The sequence below is a fragment of the Eublepharis macularius genome, chromosome 3 (assembly GCF_028583425.1).
Source record: "Eublepharis macularius isolate TG4126 chromosome 3, MPM_Emac_v1.0, whole genome shotgun sequence".
In the NCBI taxonomy this organism is placed as follows: domain Eukaryota; kingdom Metazoa; phylum Chordata; class Lepidosauria; order Squamata; family Eublepharidae; genus Eublepharis; species Eublepharis macularius.
In genome coordinates, this window is record NC_072792.1 from 129,757,383 (window position 1) to 129,783,223 (window position 25,841).

Below are 25,841 nucleotides of genomic sequence, written 5' to 3' on the forward strand. Positions count from 1 at the left end.
AGACACTGTGCAGGGTTCCTGCAGCCTACTTCAGGACAAGCTAAGCGCTCTCAGCGAGAAAGTAAATAATGTGCTAGGGTCGAAGAAGAAGACACTTTGAGAAGTCCAATCCCTTTTGAGTAGTCTGAACTTCACCTGCATGGTGGTGGCACCTGGGAGGCCATTTTGCACTTGCCTTGCCAAGGCAACTGCGGGAGTGACGCCCCCCCATCACCACATTCAGATCATAGAGTGGATCTGCAGATATGGCGAACCTTCTTGAAGGCCTACAACAGTATATCTTGTTGGCGCGAGCTGATGGAGATGGAGGCAACTTTCCAAGTGCACTCTGATGCCACAAGGGGTGTGAGTTTCGGGTTGTAATGAGAAGGATGATGGTGTGCACAGAGATGGCTGCAGTGGAATTCTCAGAGATCTTACATTCCTGGAGCTGTTCCCAATTCTGGTCGCTGTGATCCTTTGAACCAGCCGGTTCCATAACAGGAAGGTCCTTTTTTGGTGTGACAACCAGACGGTGGTGCGAGTGGTGAACAGGCACACATCATGCTCAGAACAAGTCATGTGATTGGTATGCAGACTGGTACTCCTGTGCTTTCAGCACAACATCATGTTTGGGGCTCACCACAAAGTTAGGGTGAAGAATTACATAACAGACACCCTTTCTCGCTTTCAGTAAGATAGATTTCAGGACATGGCACCAAACGCTGAACAATACCCAGACCCCTTCGTGGAGGAGCTGTGGGAACTTTGGAGCATTGGACCATTCAGGGAGTTCTGAATTCACTAGTGCCATCCACCAGGCGGGCGTACGGGGCAGCTGTTTCTGCACTCATGGCCTTCCTTTCTGAACTGCTTAGCCAGGCGGAGGGCGAGGTACCAGAGGAGGCATTCCTGGAATACTTGGCATGGATGAACGAGTCCGGGTACGCGCCCAAGATCATCAGGATGCACATGGTGGCCATCTCATTTTTGTACAGGGCGATGGGTCAGGCGGACCCAACAGTAACTTCCTGGCCTGGCAGGCCATGGCAGACTGGGCTCACTGGGACTCTCGCAAGGACTCCTGGTGGCCAATCACAGTGAACATCTTGCTGAGTATCCTGGGGTGCCTCCCCAGAATATGTCGCTCATCCTTTGAAACCATGCCTTTTGCCTAGTGTTCTACAGGGTCTTTTGGGTAGGAGAGCTCGTAGCTGCTTCAGCAGGGGATCCATCAGGCAGGGCATTGGCAGTGGGTGACATCTCGCTCAAGGGTGGCAGCTTACAGGTCAAAGTCTGGCACTCTAAGACAGACCATCAGGGGCAAAGATCAGTGTTATGGCTCCAAGCAGCGGAGAATGGGGCCTCCTGCCCTGGCTGGGCCATCAGGGAGTATCTGGACAGGTGCCCCTTGGCAGCTGGCCAACTCTTGGTCCATGCCAACAGGAGCCTGCTCATGAGGTTACAGGTCACAGCCATTCCGAAATCCACCTTCCATTCTTCAGGTCTTCCGCTGGCGGACTACGGCTCTCAGTCATTCCAAATTGGGGCAGCCACCACAGCAGCTGAGGCCAGGCTGTCTGCAGACCACATTAAGGCAATTGGCAGGTTGGCTTCCAGAGCGTACTTGGGTTACGTTAGAAAAGAATGTACTAACATTGTTTGATCAAGTTGCAAGCACGGCATCCCCCTGGGAGCAATGGCGAGTGGCTGGTGGCAACATCTGGACAAGTGAAGAAATATGAGTAGTGGTTGAGGGGGATGTGGTTGGGCCCCCTGGAGGTCCCAGCAGAGATCCCCAGGGCCAGTTGTGCCAGTTGCCTACTGAGGCCAGGAAGAAATTTTTCTCACAAGGGGCCAGATTGGCTGGGACTCCCTTGGGATTTTTCACCTTCCTCTGGTCATCAAAGTCACGAACTCTGGGGGAGGGGGTGGCTCCAACTTTCTTGGCTACTGCAGTTGGAACACTGGTGGGAGTTGGGCCTTTGGCCTTCCTCCTGTGGTGGGTTTGAGGCATTGGGCCAGATCCCAATAGGGTGAGTGGGGTATTTGGGCAGATCATCCCGACGGAGCAGGAGGCAGTGGCCATCCAGCATTGCTGGCGGTGGAATGCTTGCTGTGGTCTACCAGCATGGGGCTGGCATGATATACATCAGATGGCAGGCGGGCATTCTGATGCCAACAGGGATCCGATGGAATTAACAGGCATGATTCAAGGACTGAGTTCAGCATATCATCCCAAGACTGATGGGCAATCCGAAAGGGTTAATCAAGTCCTGAAGCCATTTTTAAGGTGTTACATTGATTATCAACAAGATAATTGGACTGATTTTCTAGCGTTTGCAGAATATTGTTACAACAATAGCATTCATAGCTCTATGGGAGCATCATCATTCAAGATCACACAGGGCTTTGAAGGCAAACCCTTGCTGTTTGTGAAAGACCCCCGCCCGGGAGTGGGGGGGATCTCAGTACTTGATGGAACTCTATTGTGGAACAGTGGGATATAATAACAAAAACCATGGAAAAAGCCAAACAGGATTACAAAAAACATGCAGACCGTAAACGCCCCCCCCCCCTTGGGATCTGAAACCTGGAGATGAGATTTACGTGTCCACAAAAAATCTCAAGGGAGAACAGCTGAGCAAAAAGTTTGGATGGAAATACATAAGACCCTATAAAATCCTTGAAATAATAAATGGGGTGGCTGAGAAACCAGACCTCCCAACAAATTTAAGACACATCAGTATTCCACTGCAGCTTGTTGAAGAAAGCCCTGGAGGCAAACACCTGGCACCCTAAATCTGGAGTCCCCCACCACCACCGCCATGGTGGATGGACAACCTCATCATGAAGGGGAAGATATGTTGGACTCAAAATGGAGAAGAGGAAAATTATTTTACCTTATAAAATCGAAGTACTTTGACCAGGGTCAAAATGAGTGGGTTCAAGCTAAAAGATGTAAAAGCTAAAAGACTCATCAAAGCTTTTCACTAACGTTATCTGGAGAAACCAAGGGAGGGGTGATCCTATTATAGATGTAGTTTTTTCGGGGGGATAATGTCAGGCAGGCAAGCCAGCCTGCCTGCCATCACTGTGAATGCATATCTACTGGGGGGTGGGCTTTGTTCCTGTAGTGTAGCTTTCTTCCTTCACCATATCTTGGTTACACTTTGCTGAGAGGAGTTATCAGGACAGCTGGGAATGTCTGAGAACCAACCTTGGTAAATTCTGCTTTGCATCTTTTCCAGGACTTTTGCTGACTTCAACTGACTTGTTCGAACTGCGGGGAGGTGGCTGGGGGTATAACCTCTTGGGGAAGACTCTGCTTCAGCATTCCAGGCAATTACTATGTATCAGCGCGCTTCTAGGGAGTTTTATCTAAATAAAGACCTTTAACTCATACAACCATGTTGGATGAAGTGAAGAGTCTGAGAGAATCCCCTAGCCAGGCCTGACACTGAAGAAGTATGCAAATACCATGCTCTTTGTAAGAATTTATATAGCTTGTAATTGCTTGTTTATATTATGAATCGGGAAGCCTTACCATCAAATTCTTATTCTGTTCATAATTATTAGAGAGTATTTCTAGTAGATTTTTCACATCTGAGCGTGTGCAGCTATTGATTAAACCAATTATCTGAGGCAAGCAGTCATACTGCCACATAGTCAAAATATTTGATTACTTTAACCCTTTATTTGGTTTCAGGTATTAGAGGAGAAATTGTCCTTCCTTCCTTCCTTCCTTCCTCCCTCCCTCCCTCCCTTCCTTCCTTCCTTCCTTCCAGCGTACATTAACATTTAAAAAAATCATTGTAATTTACTCTGGATGCTCTGGATTAATACCCAGTCCAGTAATGTAATGTGCCCCAAGGGTATGCTTCTTGGGTTGCCAGGTCTCCTGTGATAGTGGGACATAACCTGTTGGCAACCTGTGTGTCCTACCTCTGCTCCATGAAGCAGTGGGAGAAAAAATTTAAAAATCACTGTCATCCTATGAGATGTGACATGACTTCCAGGGAAAACTCAGTTTACCATAGAGTTTCCAGCAATTCCAAGAGGGATGTAATGCCACTTCTGATTTTTTCTGGAAGCGATGTCACACACAATGATGCTTCCATGTCCCTACCTCCATCTTCTGTCTGATACCTGCCATTAACTGGCAACACTACATGCTTTATCTAAATGTGACCTTTACAAAAATAAATGCACAAATTTCAAAGGCATTCCTTAGCCAATCAGTCAACTTAAAATCTGGCAACACACATACACAAAACATTTAGAGAATTTTGTGATCCCTTCTGAAACTACATATTGTGAGGATAAAATGGAGGAGAGATAAATCATATAAACTGCTTTGGACTTCCATTGTGGAGAATGTAAGGGATATAAATAAATGAAATAGTAATAAGCAAAACTGAAGATAGGAGGGGGCAGGTAAAAGGTTTTTTTTAAAAAAATTATTTTTTAATATCTAACATAAAAAACTACAGAAGACTACAAAAGTATAAAGGGGAGAGGAGAGGGAAAAAAAGGGGAAGAGAGAACTGGGGAAAGGGAAAATCAACATACAAACAACAAACACTACACTACATGTCTTGTATTCCCTTCATACTGCAATTTTTCTTAAAAATTAACTTTCTAATATGCTGTCAGATTGGTAGGTCTTATACAATACAGATTATATTCAGGATCAGAACTTCTTCCCCCCCCCCCCTTGTGTCTCGGTCTTAATTCTCTCTGCGCAGCTGGAGCAGCTGTGCCCGCTCTTTCCTCCCCCCCACTTTCCCCTTCAGACTTCGAACTTTCTTCCTGCTGAAACTCCTGATGGTTGAACAAAAAGTCTGTCAGCTGCGCATCCGATGTAATCTTGTAAGTTTGATCTTTATATCTGAACCAGACGCCTTCTGGAAACAGCCACTTATATTTTATATCACATTTCCTCAAGAAAGCCGCAAGTCCTTTATATTTGAGTCTTCTTTTACGAGCCAAAAATGGAACATCCTTCAATATTTTAACCTTATTGCCCAAATAGTCCAAGTCCACATTATACGAATTGTCTAAGATGGTGTCCCGAATCTTCTTAGATGAAAAGTCAATAATAATCTCGTGAGGCAGCTGCTGCTTCATTGCATACTTTGAAGATGTCCGCCGGACTTCCAAAATATTGTTTTTTATCTCTTCTTTAGTTGCCTTTGCGAATGGCGCCAAAAGTCCAGACACCAAATCTTTTAAATTTTCACTTTGCTCTTCTTTTACATTTTGAAGACGCAATACCGTTTGGGCACGGTCCACTTGTAATCCTATTATTTGATTCTCCAAAAGCTTCACTTCCTTACTTGTTGCTTTCATGAGTACTGCGTTCTCGTGCGCAGACTGCTCTGCTCCGGTCGCTGTTTCTTTAATGGCTTTCACCTCGCTCTCCACTGAATCAACCTTTTGCCCCATTTCATTCAATTTCGCTACAAAGGGCTGCACAGCATCGAAAACTGCTCGTCTCACCAGCTCTTCCAACGTTTCCCCCTTCCCCTGTAACGTCGCCATCACCGATTTACTCATTGCTGGGCTCTGCTTTCTCGTCACCATCTTGGGGGGGGGGGGTGCCAACTAAGTTCCAAAACTTGGTGCAGGGGAAGAAGTCTGCACCTTTTTTGCTTCAATTCCCACCGATCCTTCGCATACGCTTAAAAATCAGAAGGGATTCGCTTACTTACAGGTCTTCACCTTAAATCTGCTTATTGCCGTTCTCCATGGCCCGGCAGCACACGTGGTGCTGCGCAAGTCTGCCAGCCTCCGTTGGAGCAAGCGGGCAATTTACCCCCTACATTACTTCCAGAGGGTTCTTCCCGCAGCGCCCCGGATCCAGGCTCCCTCCCTGGGAGTCCTGGAGGTTAACCCTCGCGGGTCAACCACCCAGTCAGCCTGCTCAGACAGTTCCCCCCGGACCTGCGGAGAGGAACGTCCGACATGGCCGGGAAAACGAAACCGAATCCGGGGCAGGTAAAAGGTTGATTGATGGGTGAGTGAGTGAGGGGGAGGAAAGAAAGCATGGAAAAGAGAGGATATGGCAAGAGGAGGAAAATAGTAAGGAAACAGTGAGTGGAGGGGGCTATGGTGAGAGGAAGAAGTAGGGGGGGAGAAGATACAGGGGAAAGTGAGCTGCCCCCTTAAGCCCCACCAGACAACTGGGCCTGGACAGGCCCTGCAGCTGAAACTGCTCAGAATTTTTCCAGGAACAGGCTGCAGGGTGAGGGAAGGAGGAATGCAGATGATGGCTGGTGGGTGAGGAGGAGAAAAGGAAGTGGGAAAAGAGGAGATGCTATGTGAGGAAATAGTAGGGGAGGGGGAAATGAGATACCCCTTACAGGACTCATACTTGTCCCCTTCGAAAACTTACTCACTTTGCTGGGGGAAGACAGTGTAAGAGACCCTCCTGCCTAGAGATGTGACAGCCTGGGACAAGGCCAAAAAAAACTTGGGGGGAAATATTTTTTTTAAAAAACCTTTTCCCTCCAATTTTTCCAACAGAGAAACTGGAAATTGGGGGAGTACACAAAAATATATCTCTTGTGAAACATTTTCTCTTTTGGAAGAGTGAAAGACTTTTTAAGACATTTTTTTTTCACTCAAAATGAGCAATGTAAATATTTTTATGTAAGATCAGGGCTTTGCCCCCAGGGGTATGCACTAGTACGGAGTACTGTCAGCTCTTTATGGAGTACCAGCACCTCTTAGGCATTTGGGACTTCATCTGAGAGGGGAGAACTGGCATGAGTACTGGTACCTGTTTTGTTTTTTACAAAAGAAGTCATTCTACAGTGTTAGAGAATAATATATGGTCATACTGTAGACTTTCAATAATGTATTTATAGTTTACTGTTTAAATGACTAATGATACAATACACATATTATAATTTGTATGATTATAATATGATACTTAAGAGTTCAATGCTTGTCATATTTTAAAGTTTAACATGATATCCAGATGTGCTGCTAATCCTTTTGTGACTGTAATTATATATTTCATATTTCCCCAAATATTCCTTCTCCTCCCTCCCAAAAATTAGAAAAAAAAATCTGTCCACTTTCCATATCTTCAAAATTTCAGGAAATTTTATCTTACTAGCAAAGTCATCAGGCATAAGATCTTGATCTTCCTTTTTTGGAAATGGAATATGCATGTTTCCTAACCCAATCCCAACACAATGCTTGGATGCATTTGGGACCAAATTGCCCAGGAATCCTAGAATTTTTTTTTTTTTTGCCTTTCTCCAAGCAGGGACCATTGGCAGAGTGGGAGGGGTAGCTGTAAATTTCTCGCATTATGCGAGAGGAAGGTTTGGACTAGATGACCCTTGAGATCCTTTGAGGTCCCTTTCAGCTCTATGATTCTATGAACCTGAGTTTCTCAGCAATGAAAGAAACTGCTAAACATGCTTATTAATTTTGTGGATAGTTGGAAAATGAAGAGTCCAACTGTCAAGGATAGGACTGGCTCCAGCTCTGCCTCTCTTGAGAGACAGTCATTGGGAGCAGGTGGAATGTTGGGCCAATCAGAGTAAGAGTCAGTTGGAGGGAAAAGCAGGTTTTGGAGAGACTGGAGAGAAGGGTTTGAGATGCTGCAAAGGGAGGCAGCAGAAAGATAGCTGGCTGTAAATCTGTTCTGTTACATTGAAATCTTCCCTGTTTAACCCCAGTATGGTTTTTAGTTTAAAAGCTGTTCACCCCTATGCAGGGCTGGATTGAGGGGGGTAGGGGGGTAGTCTGCCCCTGGTGCCACCAAAGAGGGGGTGCTGGGCACAGCTGCCAGCCGCCAGGAGCGTGCTGGCGGAAGCGCGGGCGGCTGAGTGGCCACCCGCACCATTCGCCTGCCCAGGAGGACAGGGAGTGCATGGTAAGCTGGCTGCCCCCTCAGCCAGGCAGGTGAATGACACGGAGAGCTGGGAGGCCGCCCACGCCACTTGCCTGTCCCACTGAGGGGGCAGCCGGCTTGCCACGTGCTCCCTGTCCTGCTGGGCAGGCAAATGGTACGGGTGGCCTCCCAGCTCTCCATGCCATTCACCTGCCCGGCTGAGGGGGCGGCCAGCTTGCCGCACGCTCCCTGTTCTGTGGGGCAAGTGAGTGGCATGGAGGGCTGGGAGGCTGCCCGTGCCATTTGCCTGCCCTGCAGGACAGGGAGTATGCAGCAAGCTGGCTGCCCCCTCAGCCAGGCTGGCGAGTGGCGCAGGCAGCCTCTCAGCCGCCGGTGCTGCCGCTGCCCCGCTGGCGGCACACCGCCCGCATGATGATGTCATGAAGTGACAGCATCACGCAGCGCTGGGAGCGTGCATGTGCTGCATGCACACACAAGGTCAGCTGGAATTGGGTTGTCCTGGGCTCCAAGAACCCAAGATCCGGCCCTGCCCCTATATTCCATCTTGTAAATTAAGTTTATTTTTGTTTTTGTTTAACCATGGCTAGCTTAGAATCATTGGCTGATGGAAAATATCTGACATACACACACTGGTCAGAGTAAATAGGCCTAGTATTTTAAATGGTGGCAGTGTACCTCTGCATTTCCTTTTACCCAATAGCACTAGGCTGTAGCTGGGTGAGGGGAGGTACATAAAGGGAACAGTCTGGTGAAGCCTCTAAAAGAGGGGTGAGGGGACTGTGTGAGGATTTGCGTCAGGGCTCTCTGCCTGCTGTAGTGGAGGCTAGACGGGTGGCGATGGACTCCCAGCCTTTACCTGCCTGGGTGGCAAGGAGGGTGAAAGTCTTGTGTGTGTGAGAGGGAATCTAGCTGCCCCCGCCATATCAACTCTCTTCTGCTCAATGAATCTGTCCAAGAAGAACTGAGAAGAGCCTATATCAGATTGCAATAAGTGAGCGTCTAGTCCGTCTGAAAAAGTTATTTACCATTCTGAGCAAGAGAAAAATTTCAGGTGGGATAGTAATTATCTAACGTACTAAATAAGTATTAAGCTAGTAAAATTTGTTTACAGACTGTACAATTATGATCTATATGGTAATTTTATTATATATCTCCAAATTACTGATGCCTGAAATAATAATTTATTACTCTTCTAAAGTGCACAATTTTAAATTGGGAGAGAGATTGCATTAATAACTGAAATGAGGAGAATTAATTGAACTTATATTACTGTCCCTCCACTACTGTTTTCTATTTTGCTTCCTCTGCTATAGCAGCTATCTTTTATGTTCTACATACATTTATTTTTTCTTTTTTAAAAATTGTTTTTTTTATTTTTACTAGAATTTACTAGTATTTCTAAAATACAAAAAGACCTTATTTCAGCCTCATCTACATTTACTTGTCATCTAATAATCTACCTTGCGATTTTGCAGATTGATAGGAAAAATACTTTTGTACTGTCATTGTTAAAACATTTTAATATTTAGTCCATGATTTTAGAAATTCTAGTGTCCTTGCTATGCAGATTTTTCATCAGCCAGAAAAATCCATTAATTTTCTTCATAAAGATCCTGACATTATCATTAATTTTGATATTGTGCCCCCCCACACACACCCCAGTCGGAAGAAGGAGACTGACACAAGGTTTGGAACTAAGGGCAGCTTTATTTAACACAACATCAACCATTAATTTTGGCAAAGGCCAGCTAGTAGTACAGGTCAAGTCATGGGGTCAACCCTAGATATCCGCTTTGACCTGTTTGGGCGAGCCCCACTGCCCCGGGTGTGGTCCATTCTTGGAATGGCTTCGACCCAGCTGACCAGGCAAATGGTTCCCCCCCTTCAAATTCCTAAAGCCTCAGCTGTATAGCATGAAAGAAGGCCTTGCCCTGGAGTTTCCTGGAGGCAGTCTGTACAGGTAGTGGTAGCTGTGAAGCATACCATCTACTCTTGTCAGACCCCATTTCTCCACCAATGGGGAATTGCCAAGGGAGTGCTCACCAACCTGCTCTCTATTCCTAAACTCTCTCTTGCCCATGGCCTCCTATCCAGCACCACCCAGGCCAATTACCTGGGTGAAAAACCTCCTCTCCTCCTTGGCCAATGTTGGGAAAAGGGGGGAAAATCCTACCTGGCTCTGGAACAGCAGCCAGCTAATCCTGCACTGCAACAGGGTGAGGTGGGTGGACTGATTGCGTGGAGCAACTGCCAGATGGGAGGGCGGAGCTGCCTTTTAAGGCATCTTGGCCCCTGGCTCAATCCCCATATGCCTGGGATGGTGTACTGCCTCCTCCTCTTTTTGAGGAGGCAAATCCCAGCCTCCGGCTCAAACTATGCACGGCTGCCGGGAGGGGGTGACATAAATGTTCAATGATTACTCACTTGTGTATCCATACAATTTCTAAGCCAACAACATTGGGGAGCTATGTTCGTAAATCAAAAAGAGTCCAGTAGCACCTTTAAGACTAACCAATTTTATTGTAGCATAAGCTTTCGAGATTCAAGTTCTCTTCGTCAGATGCATGATACAGAGACTGGTCAAATATAGAAGAGGAGGGAGGAGAAGGGGAGGAGAGAGAAGAGGCAATTAGGGGGGGAGGGGGAGGGTGCAACCAAAACATTCCTTTGCTAGTATATGTAAACATCTCCTTTTGGTGTATGGATCAGTTGGCTTCAAAGGAGTTTGCCCTGTTAGTTTGTAGCAGCCAAACAGCTAGACCATCTGCCCCTATATCTACCCAAGGAATACAATTACAGGACCCAATGGCATCAACTACACTGTCTCTGGCTCTTACAGCTGCTCATCCTCCAATCTGATATATGCCCTCATGTGCCAACAATGTCCTTCTGCTCTGTACATTGGACAAACCAGCCAACCTCTATGCAAAAGAATAAATGGACACAAATCTGACATTAGAAATGGAAACGTCCAGAAACCAGTGGGAGAACACTTCAATCTACCAGGACATTCCATCAAAGACTTAAAGGTCACTGTAATTCAACAGAAACCTTTCAAAAACAAAATCCAACGGGAGGCTGCTGAACTGGAATTCATATGCAAATTTGACTCTGTCAAGCTGGGACTGAATAGGGACTATGAATGGTTATCACATTATCACAGGTAACAGATTTCCTTTACAGAGGCGGGGTCTGGGGGAGCTCAGTGGCACCTGGCGTGGGCTTTCGGGGACCACAGTTCTCTTTGTCAGATGCATCTGGCAAGGAGAGCTGTGCCTATCGAAGGCTCATACTGCATTGGAATTGGATGGTCTAGCTGTTTGGCTGCTACAAACTAACAGGGCAAACTCCTTTGAAGCCAACTGATCCACACACCAAAAGGAGATGTTTACATATACTAGCAAAGGAATGTTTTGGTTGCACCCTCCCCCCCCTCCTAATTGCCTCTTCTCTCTCCTCCCCTTCTTCTCCCTCCTCTTCTATATTTGACCAGTCTCTGTATCATGCATCTGACGAAGAGAACTTGATTCTTGAAAGCTTATGCTACAATAAAATTGGTTAGTCTTAAAGGTGCTACTGGACTCTTTTTCATTTTGCTACCACAGACTAACACGGCTAACTCCTCTGCATCTATGTTCGTAAATGTATTTTATGGAGGCTAGGCATTCAATTTATCATCATGTCCTTTTCTGCAAAACTCTTATGTCAAAATAAACTGAATGAAACTTTGAAAAGTAATCCTTAAATTCTCTGAAGCTTTACTAGTAGCATTTTTAGTAATGTAAAATTTATTGTGGGGGATACAAGGAATGGACACACTCAGCTTTTACTGTCAGACAATCATAGATTACAAAGCATAGTTGGCTTTTCTATGGATAAGCTGCAGTTAAAACAAGCATGGCTATCCACAAAAGTTTGTTATACATTAAGTGTTTATATATTTGTTTGCGGGTGGTTGGGTAGATGAGTGACATGGAACAGAAGAAAGGTAATTAAATAATGAAGGGATACTGGTACTTCAGTTAAAGTAAGGACGTGGTCAAGAACATACATCTGTTACAAATTCAAACAGAAGTTTTCATTGAAATGGTTAATTAACAACAAAACCTTCATTTAAACCTCACTTTTGTCTTCAGTGGAAATTATAGCAGTTTACATTGTTTTCCTCTCTTCTCTTTCTGTTTTCATACCTTCAGTTTTTACACAAATGCAAGACTAGTAATGTGGATTCGACCTAGGTTTTTTCAGAGTTATGCCTCTGGGGTCATTTTATATTCCACTAAATACAGTACCCTGATGTTAGGTTGAGTGTGTGTGACTGGTCTAAGGAACCTAGCAGGCTACTATGTCAGAGTGGGGATTCAAACTTTTGATTCCAGATCCTAGTTTGACACTCCAATCAATACATCACACTGGTTTTAACCAGAATGGTTAATCAGGGGGCCTAGTCAAAAATGAATTGGAACCTTATGAATCTCAAGCCAGTTTGCTGTACATAACCAGATTCAAGGCCACTGTCAAAGCCCTCATGAGACTGATCTGTCTGTTGCTTGTAAGTGTTTTCCAACTGCTAAATAAAACATTAAGAAACAAGGGCCATGAGGGATTGTTTCATAATTAATTAAAAATGATTTGCATATACAGCAGGGGTGGGTTTTACAAATATGCATTGTAAATAATATAATAAATTCTACTAAAATAACCCATTTGATATCTTAGGCAAATAATATATTGATTATATTCACTTGTCTGTATAATTGTCCATTGACTTTAAAATAAGTGGGGACTGATAATAAATCAAATGTTGAATAGATGGGAGTTCAAGATAAAGGCATCTTCCAGACAACTTTAAGGTGCCTGTTTCATTGCCTTGCATGTCTTTTTTAAATTGTTTCTACACAACTTTGTTAACAATCCTTGCTGTCCCAACTGTTCTCTTTCACCCCCTGCTTTCTCAAACTTGTTTTCCCCAGTCTTTCCTCTCCCCAGAAACTTCTTGATATCAGGGTTGGTTTTTTCCCTACCTGTAATGGCTGTGCCATTTCGCCTTGCTCCGGTCATCTCACCATTTTTATAAAATTTATTTATTTATAGTCCGCCTTTCTCACTGAGACTTAAGGTGGATTACACAGTGTGAGATTAGTACAGTCAGTTTCAAGGATATTTCCATAAACAATGCCATAGGGTAAATCAACACATTTTTACAAAGACAAAGCATTAGTAAGAATCCAATAGAGAGTTGAAGAAATGTTGAAACAGAACATAAGCAATTCTAGGGCTGACATTAGACCACATGAAGCACAAGTAGCTCATAGGAGCACAGATTTAAGACAACAGGTAGTATGTAAGGCAACATAGTCGTGAAGTCTATGGTCCTTAACTCATTAGCGAAGCATCTGAGTGCCCCTCCCTACAATACAAAAGCCTTTTTGAATAATTTGGTTTTGCATCATTTGCAGAAAGCTAAGAGAGTGGGGGGCTCTCCTGACCTTCTCAGGTAGGCCATTCCACAGGGTAGGGGACACCACAGAGAAAGCCTGTGTACGAGCTGCTGTTGATTTTGCCCATATGCAGGGTGGCACCTGCAGGAGACCCTGTTCAGATGAGTGAAGCTGCTGTGGAGGAACATAGGGAGAAAGGCAGTCCTGTAGGTATGCTGGGCCAAGGCCATGAAGACCTTTGTAAGTGATAACCAATACCTTGAACTGAGCACGGTAGCTGATAGGTAGCCAATGGAGTGACTGCAGAATGGGGGTGATGTTTATGCTCCTGCTCGCTCCTGATAGCAGTTGTGCCACAGCGTTTTGCACCAACGGATGTCTCCTAGTTAATTTGGATGGGAGACCTATATATAGTGCATTACAATACTGGAGTGGATGGTTAAATTTGTTTTTAAAACTGCATGCCATCAATATACAAGATACCAAATGAACCAGCATGACTAATCAGAACACTGGAAACAAGCAGCCAACTTTCTCATAGCCACAAGGAATACTCCTTTCCAGAGCTCCATGCCTAGGTGTCATTTTCAGGCTCTGGGAGCATTGCATGCTGAGTTCCTTTTCAATGACTGATCTAAAGAGAAAGGCAAGCCAGTATGTGGGGTATCCTGGAGAGAAATTTATGACTAATGATTTACACAGTACTTCTTTTATAAAAAAAAAGCACCGGTGCCAGTAGTCATTATGTTTGCTGCCCTGGGGACCCTGTTTGGGTGGAAAGGCAGCACAGAAATGTTTTAAATAAATAAGAACATCTCCTTAAAAAGCTGACTTGATTTTTTAAAAAGAAGGCATAGTCACCACCAAGAGAAGCACTCAATTCCCAGTGATTTCAGTAGAAGAGACATAGGAGAACAGATAGCCCGACTAGTCCCTTGTAGTGGCTGAGCTGAGACTACAGCCCCAATCTTCAATGGCCAAAAAAGGTGCTGGTATCACATATTAATAACAATTCACGGGTGGTTTGGTGATTCTGAAGCAGCAGTTGCCTCTGTATTAGCCATTACCCACCTCTCCACACACAATTTTTGCATGGTAATAATGAATGGAATATAAACATTCTTTTTTGATAAACGGAGTAAGACAACAACCTCAGCAACAAGCTTCCAAAGCAACATAAGCTTAGTCCTGTGATAAACCATCCTGTGATAAACCATGATCATAGGTATGCTGAATTATTTATCTGCTGTCCCTGATTCATAACGGGAAGGTAGTACAGCACAGCCATTCCAAACTGTTCAAATGTGGGAAAACAGCTAACCAATCAAGCTCACATATGTACACAAGCCATAATTCATTGATTGGCTTTGGAGATGGTAAGTGCATAAGCCAGTGGGGGCCAATTGGGGCATAAAATAGCCCAATTGTTTCATTGAAGAGCACAACAGCACAAGTGCAAACAATTCCAGGAAAAAAACACCATAAACTGAGCAGTCTCTAAACAAAAGAATATACACATAGGGAAGTCTCACATAAAACCCTGCAGTGAACTGAGGTGCCCCAGAGGCAAGGGAAACCCAGCTTTTAGGCTGCAGTCTGGAAGATGCCTGGGTGTGTTGTCCTTGGCAAATCCACGTCCCCTGTCTCTCCATAGTGATTGTACATGGTGTCATGTTTTCAGGTTTCACATTTCCATAGTCATTACTAAGCCTAATAATAAGCACAGCAAGCCTTAAGATAAAATTGTCTATTTATTATAGTATACAATTCAGGAATAGTATGATGACTTGAGATCTTCTCTTGGGAAATGTTTTAAGGATATTTTGAAAAGGAAATTGAAAACACTATGTTTTGGAATCTTGTTTAACCGTACAATCTTAAACAATGTTACACTCTCCTTGGGAGTACTTGAATTCTGCTTAGGATTTCACTGTAAATCCTACTGAAGTCAGTGAACAACAGCTGGTACCCTGATTTACTTATGTTTACTCTGATTTATTTGTGAGCAACTGATCACAAATAACAACTGATAGATAAAGGTAATAAAACACACCTCTATCTGTATTAAGACAGCTTAATAGAATCTGATTGGGAATCACGGAATAAATGGAGGTGCAAATTCAGACGTGCATTAGGGTCTACATGTGCTGAAACATTCTTTTACATGAAGATCTGTCTTGTTGAGCTGCGGCAGTACTGATGCAGACAAAAAATGAAATGACTGATCACAATTATACATGGCTACATATCTAAAAATTACTTAGCATTTTAGATGTGAGGAATATGGATTTGAAGAAAGGGATTTTATATACTTTGCTCAGGAGCCAATGTAGTATTTGTAATGCAACCTGTAAGAATATGACACTTGAAACAAGAAGACCAAAGAAGAATGTACGCTGAAACTCTGTAAGAACTGAGGACTAAACAATATACTGCTTATAGAGATGCACCTATAAAAATATTACACATATGTTATATTATCCTATATTCCATCAATACAATGAGAGCCTTTTGTAGAAACTGATTTATGCAGCAAGCTGGGTCAGCCACCTGTGGCATTATCTCCCTCAAGGCTACAAAAAAAGGGAGAGAGTGCAGAAGTGGGGGAACATTCCTTTCTGCCCATGGACCTCAGTTATCTGAAGGCCCCAAGGCTGCCAAGATGAGACTCCATGGCGCCGTCGAAGGTAACAGTAGCAAAAGGGAAGTGGGCAAAGTGGAGGCAGAAGATGTCCTTCCAAGGGGAACAAGCACAAGGACGAGATAAGGGGCTGCAAAATTTGGAATTCCCCCAAGTAGGTAGCCGACCCAGAATTGCATCTTCCAATCAAACTAACCCTAGACATCTGTGTCAAAGACTATGAGCCAATAAGATAACAAATATTAGAATATTGTCCTAACCCTAACCAATACAAAAATTAAGATGTACCTACACATAAATGGCTGACCTGTACAGGTAGGAGTAAGTGTAACAGAATATTTAGCATATATTTGAGTGACATTACTATTTAGCATATATTTGAGTGACATTACTAATAACATCATTTGGTGAATATATTATCATGTATTCTCATAAGGCTTTATGGTTGCACTTAATACATTATAAATGCAAGAAAATGCATCCTACCTCCACACATCTCTTGTAAAACAAACCCATAGAGCTAAGAAGAAACCAGTGCACCCTGATGGCAAAATTAGATGAGAACACTCTGTCTCTTCAGAATCCCAAAGCAGATTACGTAGTACACCACCTTGTCCTTTTGTTGTGATGAGAGAGTTAAACAAAGTCCAATGCCTATTGGTCTGTCATCAACACAGAGGTGCTTTGAAGGGTGCTTTTTTCATTTTTTCCCTCCAAAATAAGAACATGCACTGGCAGAAATTTTATTCATTCCCCACTGAAGTTAAAAACAACATTATCTCCAAGTACATAGTATTCACAGTTCTAGAAGTTAACGTAAGTAAATCAGAGGGCACCAAAGGGGAAGGAATGACAATGTATTGGCAGAGTTGCCACAGTCAGGCAGAATAGTAATGCCAGGTAAACAGAAAGATGGACCAGATAGACCACTAGTCATATCCAGCATGGCTCCTTTAATGTTTTTGTTTTGTCTAATTGGCTGTTTGTGAAGATAAAGTGCAGGATGAGAGAAAAAAGTTTGGTGCCCTGCTCTCCATGGAAGATGGAAGGGACAGAAATATGCTAAACAAACAAACAAATAAATAATAGAAGTACATTTCCTAAATACATCACGTGTGGATTGATTCTGGATAATGAAGCCAACAGAATTATTATCATTGTCATCAATTGGTTGACAACTACATACTTTGGACAAAATTCACACTGAGCATTACTCTTCCACAAGTATTATGAAAATGAACGTAATAATTCTTGGGGGGTTTTACCATTAGTCAATGTTGTGAGGTTCTGCTTTTTTTGGAAAAAAGCAAAAGAAGTACAAAACCTGAGGTATGCCTAAAGAATAATTAAGAATATATCAATATTATGTTATTTTCAGTGAATGGTATTTTTGCACCGAAATTCCATTATTATTTCTGGAAAACTTTGTGTTATCCTGATAAAGTGATTTTCTTTTTAGTTAGTACCACTGAACTGTCTGAGATAATTCACAAAATGTAGTATTTACATTCTTTGTTATAGAATACAAAGCTACAGATAAGCTATAGATAAGAAACAGCACAAACTTACCATCTTGATCTGTGGTAACTGTGATAGCTGTGAACTGTTTGGGTGAAAAACTTAATTCTGAGACTCCATTCATGGCTTCTATTTCAAAAGTGTAGTTCACATGGGAAACAAAATCAAGCACAGTCACTGAGGAATTAATTAAACCAGTGTGTCTTGGAATGAAGCGGATCCCTCCTCCACAAATTTCACACTGGCTGGTGTCAGATCCACATTTCTTACAAATAACACTGTAAGTGAGGTCTTTTCTCCCTCCAGTGTCACTTGGTGGGCTCCATTCCAACATCAGAGCTGTTTCATTTATGTTAAAAATAACATTCCTTGGAGCAGAAGGGGGTCCTAAGACAAAGGAAAACAGGTTGTTTTTACTACAGCTCGTTTATAATATTTTTTAAAAAACATACAATACTGTTCAGTGATGGAGACATATATACAATTTAGACATTGTTGTGAGATACACAAGGGGAAAATGTATTTCTTTTTTGGAGATAATTCAGAAGTATAGCAAGAGGAAGCCAACTTCTTCATACTACTTCTTTCACTGCTTCCATAGAAAATGCAAAAGGGCTCCTAGTAAGTCAGGACAGGTTCAAAACGGAACTTATCACAAACAAAGAAAGTCAAGCTCAAGGTAAGGAATTTCGATAGATTAAGGAGTTCATTTGGATGACCTGTATACCAGATGAAGCAAGATAATTAATGTTTATAAACAAAAAGCCCTATTTGTAGCACCAAGGACATGAATTTTGATTAAGATCTCTGAAGAGCTATCATGAATAAATTGAGGACTTCAGTGAAATACTATGGGATGCTTTGCTTCTATTTGCCATAGAAGCCATCAAAACCTACATAGCATTTTCACTAATGATGCTGGCAAAGTATGAATGGAAGAATGAGTGGTTGGGAATGCAAACCTGTCTTCCTAATTCAAAAACCGCATTCCATTTCAAACAGGGTCAAACCCTCTTCAAGAGAGTGTGGCTCACACCCATTCCTATTAATCACCATTCCCCCTCCTTCAAAAAACCACAAAACCTTACATTGGCAAGGAATAAAATAGAGAATTAAACACAGCAGTTACAATCCCAGTCTTCCAAAACCATCATTTATTGCTGGGGATGATGGTGGGAAATGTAACTTTCTTGGCCTTCTAATTTAATGTTGAAAGGTAATAAAACTACAAAATGTTTGATAGGGAGAAAAAACAAGTATTGTGCCATTCAGTCCTGTAATGTGTGTTCATCTATTGTTAATTAGCACCATGTTTAATGAAATTGGTGATGAACATTTGAGATTATCTTCCTCACTGGAATGGAGATTATTATTTTAAACCCCCCATACAACTACCTGCAGGTGTATCTTATGCACCAATAGCTAAGTGGCCCTAATGTGAGGATACTTAAATCTGGAGACTGACACCATGGACAAGACAGATCTTATACATCTGAAAAATGCCCCATGTTTGCAGAAAAATCTGAAATCTAAAAAAAATACGTGGAAGTCTCCCACATGTAACATATATTTCCCTTCTTAGAAATCATCCAGGGGCCAAGTTACATAACATAATGCTCATCCATTCCAACACGATCACAGAGATTATTGCTGACTATATCCGTGGTTTTTTAATTAACACTTTGTCTCCAGTCTCAGTATTTGCAAAGCAGATAGATCATACATGCAGTCTCCTCCCCTTCAGTCAGCTTTTTGGCACAGAAGGGCAGGATGCATAGGATTGGCATTCCCCTGGTGGGGGTGGGAGAGCCCTTGCTCCAAGCTTCCTCCCCTTGCTGCCACTCACCTGGCTGGTACAGGGAAAAGGCTCAAGAATGGGTCTCCTGGGGCATGTTCCCAGAAGGGTGTGACAATGTCATACCCGATAGTGATGTTGTTATGCTGTGCTGGGAGCTAATGTGCAAGCTTCGCGTGTTTGAGAAGACATCAAAAAGGTAAGAGTTGGATCTCTCCCTTCTGCTGGGAGGGTAAGGGAACCTGGCAACTCTTTGCAGTTAGCAGCCTGAATTCAGTTCTTCATTTTATCTTCTGAAAAATCAAATTCCAATATTTTAACTTTTTAAAACGGGAATATTGCACATGACCCCAGCTGCTGGATTAGAGAGGGGGAACCTAGAACAGAAATAGTTTTGTACCAGTTTCCCTATCCAACTAGGAATATGCATGCAGAAGCTTGGCTCTGCACACATAGTACTCCTTAGTCTAATCAGAGCAATAATGGGAGAAACCCTAAGCAGCTCTTCTTTGAAGTAAGTACCATTTTATTCAAAGGAGCTGACCTCTTGGAAACTGACTTTAGGATTATTGTCAATGTGTGCAGATAGAATTAGGCTATTTGTCTGGATAAGAAATGCATTGCTGAAATCAACCTTTAGTTTAAAAGCATTACATGGCTTAAAGGAAGACGTTATGGAGGACACAACTTTATGCTACCTTTATTTTCATTTGTATATGTATGATTCTGTACAGATTACATCTGATGAGAACAACTACACAATAATTCTTTTTTTCTGTTGGCATATTTTATGATTGCTAATAATTTTGTGCAAAAAACCATGCACGCAAGATTTGGGACTTTATTTATAACAAAGATATGATTTTTTTATCAATGATATTGCTATGAATAGGAAAATTGCTATCAATTGAGGTAGGAGTGTTTAAAAGTTTATAACTGTCCGCCTGCAGATACTGAAGAAATAGACACCCTTCATACTCAAGGGCTCTTATGCCAATTTGCATGACGATTAAATAGGGTTTTAATTGCCATTAAATTATGCCATCTAAACTGTGATTTCATGCAAATATTAAGCTGTAATGACATGCAGTGAATCATTTACTAAGATTTAGAACTTGGAACAAAGGGAGACAATTAATTCTAATCCTCGGATTCTGCTAAATTAGGTGTCATTGGGATTTTTATGAATGTGGCCTGATTGCTTTGTTATCACTTATAAATTATGCATAGATTATATGTCACATTGAGAAAAAGAAACCTTGCAACCATAACCTCCCCCCCTCCCCAGACATCTGTGTGTAATATACTTGAGGATTTCTTGTGCCATATATTTTATTTAGGAAAGGAAGAGCACTGATGACTGTAAATTATTAATGTATTTCAACTACAGATGGAGAATATTGTAACTATTCCAGTTTTGTGCAATAGGAATCTAATAAGGCAGTCACAAAATACACTGCGGCTAGTGGCCAGGACCAGGAGGATGAAAAGGAGAAGATAGTTAAGGCAAGGAGGTAGGAAGTAGGGAGGGGAAGTGAGCTATCTGCTAGGGAAAAGTAAAGTTGGAGCTGGAGCCAGCAGCTACAGGGAATGGTAAAATTAGATTTCCCTTTCCTTTGAAGTTCTCATGAGCCGCCCCTTTTATACCAGTAAGATATCCTGTAAAGTGGAATATAGTTGTGTAGTACAGGTAGGCAAGTATCATATTCCTTGCATAACTTGCTTTATGGAAAAGCATGCACTGTCAATATGCCAGAGAGATACACTGAACACTCCTCAAAACTTTGGTGTAAGTATGGGATTTCTGATATTTTTCATTGAGCAGCATAGTCTATTCTGTATTGGAAGCTCAAATCTCCTTGACTTCAAAATGGTGTGCTATGTTTGCCTTTTAACAAACAAAAGTCGGAAGGCCAATTGGGCCCCTGATTAGTCAAAAGCAGTAAGTATGGCTGCTTATGGCTGGGTGACAAGATTGGGTCTCCCCAGTAAGGAAGCTATTGGAAGACTAGGAATCCAGTGGTCCACACCAACATTGGAGAAGAGGTTGAATATGTAATTGGGCACTCACTTTAAATCAGCAAACGTATGAAGTCGTGGGATTATTTAAACCTAAGCCATATCTTCTAGCGTCAATGTAACAATTTGTATACTATTCTGAGTCAGAACTAGAGGTGGACACAAATCACACTACAAAGCAAAAAAACTGCACGAACCAGGCCGATTCGTGGTTCATGAAAATGCGGTTTGTGGGACCGTGTTTTCCACAAACGCCACAATTTTTTGACCCAGTTTGTGCGAGTCATCAGCAGTTTGTAAAGCCAAACAGGCTGGCACCGCTGATCGTGTGTGAAACTGTCAGCCCTGTTCTCCTGCTGCTTAGGCAGCAGAAGAACAGGACTGTCAGTTTCACAGACCCCGTGCTGGGTTCAGCCGATGGGCTGAAGCCAGTGCGGGGTGAGTGAAGCTGACAGCCCCTTTTCTCCTGCCACCCAAGTGGCAGCATAACAGGGCTGTCAGTTTCACAGACCCTGTGCTGGGTTCAGCCGATGAGCTGAAGCTGGTGTGGGGTGAGTGAAGCTGACAGCCCCCTTCTCCTGCCCAGGATGGCAGGAGAAAGGGGCTGTCAGTTTCACAGACCCCACGCTGGGTTCAGCCGATGGGCTGAAGCCAGTGCAGGGTGAGTGAAGCTGACAGCCCTGTTCTCCTGCTGCTCGGGCAAAAGGGAACGGGGCTGTCAGTTTCACACAACCTGCGCTGGTTTCAGCCAATGGGCTGAAGCTGGTGTGGGTTGAGTGAAGCTGACAGCCTCGTTCTCCTGCCACCCAGGCAGCAGGAGAACCAGGCTGTCAGTTTCACACAACCCATGCTGGGTTCAGCCCATGAGCTGAAGCCAGTGCAGGGTGAGTGAAACTGACAGGTCCCATTCTCCTGCTCAGGGTGGCAGGAGAATGGGAGCTGTCAGCTCCTCCTTTCCAGCTGGCTCTCTCCCCCTTTCCAGCTGGCTGGAGGAATGGGGGAAGACTTTGAAGGAAGGAACATTCCCTGCCATTTGCAAGTGGTGTGGGGAACTTTCTTCCCTTCAAACTTTGCCCCTTTCCAGCCGGCTGGAGAAAGGGGGGGAGACTTTGAAGGGATGAACGGTCCCCACGCCGCTTGCAGGAGAACAGGGCTGTCAGTTTCACTCACCCCACGCCGGGTTCAGCCGATGGGCTGAAGCCAGTGCGGGGTGGGTGATACTGACAGCCCCATTCTCCTGCCACTCAGGGGACTGGAGAACAGGGCTGTCAGTTTCAAACACCCCATACCGATTCAGAAGCCAGCACCAGGTGTTTGAATTCCACGAACTATGAACCACAAACCGATTCATGAACTGGTAAACATTTGTGGAAGTTCGTGGGTCCCGGTTTGTGGACTAGCAATGAATCACGAATCAGGTGGTTCGGGTTTTTTCGGTTCGTGCCCATGTCTAATCAGAACAGGTATCTGAGTTATAGACTGGTGTAACTCATCCATTATTCCACTATACTAAAAATGTTACTGAAAACATGATTTTACTAGACTGAATGACATCTCCCTATAGGGTGAGATGCCTTCAAGGTATGGGGGTGGGGGACATGGTTCCTAGCCAGGTTTTGATCCAGATTTCCAAGTGACTTCCCATGCTGAGTATTAAAATAGTTGTCTTTGTGTTTATTAACTTTATCTTTTTGGTACTGGTCTTTTTGTTCTGTAACTGCTTGGATGTTGCCCAGACTTTATTGACCCTTGTATTGGGTTCTATAGAAGAAATTTTGGATGACTTTTTAAACAATTGGACTAGTCAGGCAGGACTGCTGTAAGGGATAGTTGATGGGAATTGGAATGGCTTAATTTTGTTTTAATTGGCCATTTATGCCAGATGCCCCATTCTAAAGTCTATGCCTCGTGTTTATATTTGTATCAGTGAAAGGGGTTGAGAATTCTCTGGGGTGTTTTCAAGAGAATTAGTACAGTTAATTTATTTCATGTAAGCATTTGGTATGGATCTATTCATTTTCATAACTTTTATGTTATAACTAAGAAAAACGGAATTAAGATACAAATGCTAAAAGTTTCAAATATACCTGAGTATGACAATATGATTCTTCTTTCCCCCTCTTTGGGATAGTAAAATTTTATGCCAATATGTCAGGATATTTTGGATAGTAATATGCCTGAAGATAGCACAGAAATTTAATATCTATTTTTGTCAGAAATGGTATATTCGTTATCATCTTAATATATGTTTTGTGCAATGTTTATATAAAATGTTTATTGGCCTCCAAATTTGAAATTTGGTCCGTGAATGAACAACTGAGAGGTTATTAATGCTTCATCCAATACTATTTTAAAGGCACTTCAGATTAAGGAATATTTTTTACTTATATAAAGGAGCACAGGGAATATGCGAAAATCTGATTTGCATTCTTGATTAATGAAAACATGCTCTCATGGTTTAGTTTTGTGAGTGGAATATAAAATAGGTGCTATTTTTATCTGCTGAAATAATGAGAGCATGAGCACCAAGGGAAGAATTTCAAACACCAGTATGGATCAAACTTACGGGTACATGCCATAGTTGGTGGATCCTTCTCAGCCCGAAAGTAACCTTTTTCACACTGACATACAGATGTTGCTTCTATGAAAGTCTGACTGTGTGGAGGGCACTTGGAGCATTTTATATTTCCAGCAAATGCTTTATAGAATCCTGACCTGCAAGCTGTAAAAACAAGAAAACAAATAGATATTTAAAATATCTATCTACATGGAAACAAATTGTTCTCAAAATTCCATTTTACTCTCCCAACATTCCATCATGCTCAAATATGGTGAAGGAATGGAATAATAAAAGGGATATACAGACAAGAACTGGCTTGATTTTCAGTGGGTGTGAAAGAAAAAAAAGGACAGGCTCTCCTGTTCCCAATGCCCCTGAGTATAACTGTTTTATTTTTTTGTACGGGATGTATACATTCAGGATGTGACAGAAAGGCTGGAAAGACTAATCAAACCCACAGATTATTATCCCTCCTTGCTCATCAATGTAGGGACAAATGATATTGGCTGGCACAGTCCAGAATGCAGTAAAAGAGACTATGAGCCTTTGGGTAAAAAGCTGAAGGACCTGGAGCACAAGTTGTGATTTCATCACTTCTTCCTATTGATGGCCATGGTATAGGAAGAGAGAGCAAAATACTGGAAATAAATAACTGACTCACAGATGGTGTTTGCAGGAAAGGTTTGGTTTCCTGGATCATGGACTACACTTTAGCGATGAAGTACTTCTGCCAGAAGATGGTTTGCACTTAATGGGGATAGTACAAAATGTGTATCAGGAGGAGACATGCAAATCTGATAAGGAGGGTTTTAAACTAAATCCTGTGGGGGAGGGAGACAAACCCCCCAAAACTAGTATGACGACAATTATTAGTGATAAGACCACTAATAATGAGTGGGGAGAAGCATATGTGCAAGGACCCATTAATGTACAGGTAAGGACAAATATGAAGCACTCTAGGCACATAAACCACAGATTCCGATGTCTCTATGCTAACATGCAGAATATGGGAAACAAACAAAAGGAACTTGAAGTCTTAATACAGGAAAGGAACTATGACCTAATAGGCATTACTGAAACTTGGTAGAATGAGACGCACAATTGGAATATTAGGATCGATGTTTTAAAGGAATAAGGAAGGAAGAGTAGCATTATATGTTAAAGATGTATATACTTGTGAGGAAATACGTGAATCTGAATATGGAAGGTCAATTGAGACCCTCTGGGTAAAAATAAAAGGAGAAAGAAATAATAGTGATATTATGGTGGAGGCCAATAGACCATAAGGCCAGACAGGTGACTTGGATGATACACTCCTATACCAGATTACAACATTTTCAAAGAGATGAGAGATAGTGGTTATGGGAGATTTCAATTGCCCTGAGATCTGTTAGAAGTCAAACTCTTCAAAAAAATGTGAAGTCTAATAAATTCCTGACTTGTCTTGCTGACAACTTCATCTTCCAGAAAGTGGAGAGAGAAACAAGAGGGTCTTCTATCTTGGACTTCATTCTCACAACAGGGAAGATGGTTGATGAAGGAAAAATAATGGGCACCATGGGTAGCAGTGACTATGTAATTTTGGAGTATAAGATCTTGGATAAGGGAAATGCTGAACATAGACATATAGGTTGGATTGTAATTTTTAGCAAGTTCAAAGCTATGTTGAGTAGAATCCCATGGTCAGAAATATTCAAGGAGAAGCAAGTTCAAGATTGGTGAGAGTTTCTTAAAAGTGAGACATTGAAGGCACAATAACAAATGATTCCTATGAGAAGGAAAAATGGGAGGAACCATTTTTCCTAAACGGTTTCCTTAAAAAGTCAGCATGACTCCATAAACAGCTTTCTAAAGATCTAAAAATTAAAAAAAAGACACATTTAAGAAATGGAAGGGGGGCCGTATAATGAACGATGAATATAAACAAATTGCCAATGCTTGTAGAAAGAGCATTAAAAAGGTTAAATATGCTAAACACAACAAAAAAGGGTTCTTTGAGCAAGAAAAAGAATAAG

The 25,841-nt window shown here is 42.5% G+C and overlaps 1 protein-coding gene across 2 annotated transcripts in view; it reads right to left on the minus strand.

Moving 5' to 3' along the window:
* The window catches only part of EPHA6 (EPH receptor A6), a 785,056-nt gene that overhangs the window by 412,209 nt on the left and 347,006 nt on the right, over positions 1–25,841 (minus strand). For both annotated transcript variants that reach the window (XM_054973550.1, XM_054973551.1), the window contains exons 4-5: positions 23,833–23,988; positions 17,504–17,839 (exon numbers count right to left, since the gene is read on the minus strand). In XM_054973550.1, coding sequence (XP_054829525.1) covers positions 17,504–17,839; positions 23,833–23,988 — 492 coding nt within the window. The remainder of the gene's footprint in view (positions 1–17,503; positions 17,840–23,832; positions 23,989–25,841) is intronic.